At 38.9% G+C, this 6,264-nt stretch overlaps 1 protein-coding gene across 1 annotated transcript in view; it reads left to right on the plus strand.

Annotated features, from left to right (window-relative positions):
- The first annotated feature begins 434 nt into the window (after positions 1-434).
- The window catches only part of slc17a7a (solute carrier family 17 member 7a), a 12,970-nt gene continuing 7,140 nt past the window's right edge, over positions 435-6,264 (plus strand). Inside the window, exon 1 of the mRNA XM_031861983.1 lies at positions 435-557. Within this exon, the coding sequence (XP_031717843.1) occupies positions 496-557 (62 nt within the window). The 5' untranslated portion in view covers positions 435-495. The remainder of the gene's footprint in view (positions 558-6,264) is intronic.

Genomic DNA, 6,264 nt, shown 5'->3' on the forward strand with positions numbered 1-6,264 from the left:
ACATCATAAGTCAACATTATTTGGCTGCCAATGTCAGTTAAAATTATTTCAACGTCAATGTTGTTATGCAGATAGATTTCATACATGTAATTTGCTACACACTAAAATCTCAGCTTTAAATCAATTAAGGCTTTTGTGTATTCAATTCTTTAAAAATGGTGTTATTAAAATGAACGACATTATAGTCTAGGTGTGATCTGCCCTTTTATATCGTTCTATCAATAAGATTGTAGGGTTTGTAATCATCAAATCTCAGTTACAGAGAGATAAAAAAAAGAAGTGTCTTCCCCATCACACACGTATGCGCAAATAGTTTATTCCACTTTCAAGTTCACCTTTCTGTGGCCCGTTTGAAAGTGAATTGGAGGCTTGTGCGTGTAACGGAGGGATGAGAGGGGGAGGGAGGGATAGAGAGAGAGAGGACTTTGCGCTTTCCGGCAGGACAGGAGGGCGCGCGGGACATCAGCAAACCAGCCGGGTCAAGAAGCTGCAAGGATGGATATCCGACCAGACAGGATTAAGGCGGTCGCGGGCAAAACTCTGGGGAAAATTAACAGGTACACACCTATTTCAAATATTCCTGACTCCACCTCTGACTTCTCCCCATTTTCACGCGTTTGGTGATCTTGTTCTGCGGGACACAGCATGCTGCGGGTTCCCATCCTCTCTCTTCCAAACAGTAACTCGAGAAAAAGTTTGTTAGATATTGATTCCAATGGAAACGGAGGCGACGTTTGGGTTTAAGCCGCAAACATAATGTCGGTATAGTGGCAAAAGCCCAGCTGTGAGCAGCGCACATTAATTTGATGACCAAGTGGATGAAATATTGTGTCAATGATAGAAAAATGTTTGGCTGTCTTTTCATAAATAGTTCATTTTTATTTGCAGGAAGACATTAGGGCAATATCCACCAAATAAAAAAAAAAAGTAAATTGTGGGGATGTCATCGGGATAAAAGTGTGTATTGAAAGTGCGATGAACTCGGTGTCTGTGTGTGTGTTTGGGACAAGATGTTTTCTCGTTGTGGCTGGATGCTTTGTTGCACACATTTCCTCTGAAATCATGAATGTTGCTGTTGTCTCTGGAACTAATTGCTTTCCTGCAGCCTCTCATGTTTGTTTGTTTGCTAAAGTCAGATTTGGCCCAACTCAAAATGGATTAAGTATATTTGAGACGGGTGTAACTCGGTTACGTAATGTTTCCGTGCGTTTTCTGAATGCATGGAATGGTTGATCAGATGGGACCAAAGTCAAATCTATCCATCTATTCATCCGTCCATCAAACACATTTAATTTAACTTCATTTTGTATTACAAAGCCAATGCTGTTTAAAATTGGCTGATCAAACAGAGAAAACCATATTAGTCATTATAGTGATGCGAGCCGAAACGATTAGCGGGCTAATTGATTAGTCGGTCAACAGAAACTTAATAGGCAACTATTTTGTTAATCGGTTAATCTTTTGAGTATTTTTTTAACCAAATATGTCAAACATATTTCTAGCTTCTCACATCTGCTTCAAACTGTTTTCCTTCCGCTTATGGGAGAAAATGTAATATATTTGGGTTGTGGACTAGTTGGGTTGTGAGCAATTTGAAGACTTAGTAATACAATTAAATCTGTACAGCTGTGCCATCTAAATGCATGGCCTTCACACAGTAGCTTTTTAAGATGGTTAATGAAGAAACTGATCTCGATTAGTTCATGTCTGTGACTGTGTAATCCTTAAAGAAAAGATCAACATACATAACAAACTCTAGAAACGTGTTAGGAGTGATGGATATATGTTAATAAATTGCATATCAATACAAAAGTTGCAACTCAGATTGGTGTTCTGACAATATTTCAGTAAAAAGAGAGAGATTAAAGACACTTATAGAACCTCATGCAATAACCATTGCTTTAAGCTTTCACTCTCAGGATTTGAGGTAGCAACCAAACGTATAAATCCCGTCCTGAAATAGCCTGTTTTTCAGTCCAGCTGTCGAGCCACGCAAATCCCTAAACTCTCCCCTCCCACCCACTCCATCCAAGCCCATGTCACTTCCTCCAGCCGCTCCCTCCTCTATCCTCCATCCATCCATCCATTGAGCCGTTGAGACACCATGCACAGATAACTTTCAGCCTATCGGGGTCTCCCAGATTAACGGACATGCAAATCTCAGGCTTTTTCTGATTTACTGGTTGTGAGCCATGCGTTTGCACGGCCACAGCTGAGAGAGATGTGATGTAAGATTGAATCCAGATTGGTTTTAGTGGGTGTTTCCTTGGCTTAGCCAGTTAACTGGTATTATGTGTCACACTGTTAGGTAAAGGCAATGGTTTGAAAAAGAAAAAGTGAATATGTTGTTCAAATTTATGTGGAAGATGCATGATTTAAGGCATCCATCTGTGTGTATGTTTATAAATGTGCATGATCACAGGACAGCCCTGCATTGTGTGTGTGTGTGTGTGTGTGTGTGTGTGTGTGTGTGTGTGTGTGTGTGTGTGTGTGTGTGTGTGTGTGTGTGTGTGTGTGTGCAATCTCACCACCTCACAGACAAAATCCCTCCTGATGAAAGCAGCCAGGAGTTCATCTATTATTTAAACATTTTCTCCATCAGAATGCATCCCCTGTTTCTATATTAAACTCCACTAGGTAAGCATAAACTTCATCACTGTAAGGTCAAGTGCACACTACATTTCTACTCTTACAATTCCCTCTTTCAACAACTGATGGCCTATAATATCATTTATAATATAATATCATTTATTCATCTCCTCGTAGCAAGGAACTATTCCACAGCACTACATAAAATATAATCAAACTACAACCATCTTCTCATCATCATTTTTGTTAAAGTTTCTAATAATATCCCATTCTACGTCTCATTAAAATGACATATATAGGGTAATTGAAAGACTTTTAAATGAATCTGGTGTTTGTTGCATCTGCAGGATTGCATGCCACACAAGTATAGATTATGTTGCAATACACACAAGGAAATATCCATTTTTAATCCATTTTACTTGCAGTGGAGTGCTACGTTTTCCGTTTCTTACACTGTGGTCTAAAAAGTGGTATAAATGAACTATTCAACAAATGATGACATCAACCTATGCCTAGTCCTTTAACCACTCAGGCTTTGGCAAACTGCAAAAACTGCAAAAGTTTGGGCATCATTTTAATTATAGCATTTTTATCAATTTAGGATTTATTGTCAATTGTTGTATTATATATTACACTATGTTGTTAACATGAATATTTAAGAGCAGTTTACTGATGAATTAATGGTTTGTATCACAGTTTTGGAATCTTCTGAAATGTAATATTACAGTTAAATTGTCGCTTTTGCACAATACACTATTCCGATAGACAGAGGTAAATATTTTTATTATGAAAGAAAAAAAAAAGCCGTCTAATGTAAAGTCCATTTGAATGACCTGTCATCAGTTCAGGGATTTCAACAGTATAATCATTGTGATTATGACAATGGAAGTGATAATGTTAAAGCTGTTGAACTGGTTGTCGTGGTTGAGGCAGAGAGACATCCCTCACTGAACCCTGGGCAGTTTAGAGACTTGAAGATTGAGAATTATACTTTTGAAATGCTTCTGCTTGTGGTCTCTTTCTTGATCTTTTGACTTTCTGTCTGTCTGCCAGGGTGTCACTCCTGTTATTGGCAGCGATGCTGTGTGTATCCATGCCTTGTTGGGTTGAGTTAAAAAACAACAGAACTAGAAGGCAAAGAAACAGTATAAGAGAAGAGGTTTTTATTAATCTTATGACTTCGCTCAGATCATCGTTGGGTAAAGGTATAGTGAGAAGCTGTGTACGTGTGTGTGCAGATGCACTCATACAGTGATTGAGTTATATATGTGACCAATTAGATAATACGTCTATGAAGGTCACACGTGTGGGTTTTTGAATGATGTGTGTCTTTGGATAGTTGTGTGTGTGTGTGTGTGAGTGCGTGCATGCGTGGATGCGTGCGTGTGTGTGTGAGAGAGAGTGTGTGTCCACAGGAGAGTGGAAAAAAAAGTGGTGTGACAGGATGGGGAGGAGGGTGTCTCCCTGGGTGACACAGTCCCACCGAGACCCAATCTGTTCACTTCAGGGAGAGTGAGAGGCTCATGGATGAAGTATGGACGGGGGAGACACCACTATTGAAATAACGAAATTGCTGCAATTTTGTTAAATTCCTCAAGCTAGCGCCCATACTTTAAACACCTGACCTACAATTAAAGGGGGAATAAGGGGGAAATCGTTTTTAGACAAAAGCACTAGAGTGGGTGGGCTGAAATAAAGAAAGAAAAGCATGTTTTACATACAGCACAATGGAGGATCAATTTAGTACATGGATGTGGAAAATAATGACCAGGCGTTATATAATATTTTTACTGTCAACCTCTCTCTCTCTCTCTCTCTCTCTCTCTCTCTCTCTCTCTCTCTCTATCCTCTTATCAGAGGATTACACAGAACGCTCTGTGAATTGCTGAATTTAATATACAGGGTAACAAAAGTCCCAGGTCACCAACCAGCCCGTGAGACTCGCGGTGTTATTTAGTCAAAGCTGATATATTATTGAAAAATCATAAATTAGGCAAACTTAGTTATTTTTTCACAATTTAACAGCAAATACATTTAACAGAAGTATCCTCCAGATAGATCATCTGTATGATGGTCTATCACGTTGACTGTAAATTGAAATAGTATTTAAGGAGTTTCACATTATATATGATTAAATATTCCACTGTTGATGGGAACATTTTTATTAAAATGAAATGAGTAAACTAAATATCTTTTGGTTTTGGACTGTTAATTGAATGAAATAAGATGCATAAATACATTAACTTTGGCTGTGTGAATGTATAACATGCATGTTTCACTAATGTTCTGATGTTTTTATAAGCAAAACTATTAACCTATTAGTATTTATGTTAATTGAATCAAAACATTCAAACCCGATGTACTTCTTACACTAAATTGATTGACTTTTTCAGGTTGACTTTGTAAATTTCATTTCATTGTTTTTTTTACATTGTAGGTGTAACTTTGCTGCTTGTGCTCAGGTGAAAAGCACACATATGAGCTCAGTTTGAGGTGTTACTGAGTCTCCACTGAGCCTGTTACTATTGTAATTATGATTTTTCAGAGAGCCTGAGGTCACGGGACTCCATGCTCTCTCGCTCATTAATCGTTGCCAGCTGAGACCAATCAGGTCCTCGCCATGCTAACAAGAAGAGCTACATCAGCTGATGTCAAGCTCACAGTATGGTGAGCCTCACACGAAGGCAAATGTCTTTACTCTAGGTGTTTCACCTCTACTTGCTCAGAGACGAAGCAAATGCTGTGTTAACATCTTTGTTTGTAAAGTAAACACACTGCAACATTGGAAAGGGGAGACCTTCAGCTAGTCAGCTATTTTGAGACCCTTACACACACACGCACACACACACACATGTACTAGAGCGAGATTGCCCTTTAGCGGGAAGCATCTGTAATCAACGGTAATTTTTGCTGTGGGCTAGCCTCGTTAGCAGGTAGCGTATGTGTTGGTGTCAGGCTACAATCTGTCGCGTGGTCTAATGAGGATGCTCCTGCAGCCTTCACTAACTCTAAAGGAGGATACTGAGCTCCACTCAGGGTGTGAGTCAGCACGTTTGTTTAGCACAGAGAGGACAGCAGTGTGTGCAGCCAACTGATTCAACAGAAAAAAAGTGCACACCTTCCTTTTTGTCACATCAGCTTTTTGATCAACTTTTTGCTTTGATTTATAGAATTTGTAACGACTTCATTTCTCTGTTTCTTGTGTTTGGTGCACTGTGGAGGCCTGTGCACCTTCTGGAGAATAAATGGCATGTGTCTGCTTTGCTATAGCTAAAACAATAATAAACAGAGGCTTATAACAGTCAGTTTGCTCAGACCACTAAGTGAATTTGGTAATTATCAGAGAAATATATAATATATATACCTTCACAGAAAATGCTACGTGTTTGTAACAGATGGACATTTGAGGAATCATTAAAGGTTTGACTTAAAACATAAAATAACGGCATGTAAGTGAAAGCAATCTGATTTACAAAATGACAAAAAAAAATGAATCAAAGGCCAGAATGAACTCAGCCATGTGTTATAATGGAGGGAGAAGCATGACGATCTACGGCCAGCGATATTCTGTCCTTTCATATTCATTTCCGGAAGTAAATCATCTTCGTAATCCTAATCTGAATAATGTAGAGAGAGAGAGAGAGAGAGAGAGAGAGAGAGAGAGAGAGAGAGAGA

Source organism: Anarrhichthys ocellatus, unplaced genomic scaffold (assembly GCF_004355925.1).
Source record: "Anarrhichthys ocellatus isolate YVR2014 unplaced genomic scaffold, GSC_Weel_1.0 scaffold26, whole genome shotgun sequence".
NCBI lineage: Eukaryota > Metazoa > Chordata > Actinopteri > Perciformes > Anarhichadidae > Anarrhichthys > Anarrhichthys ocellatus.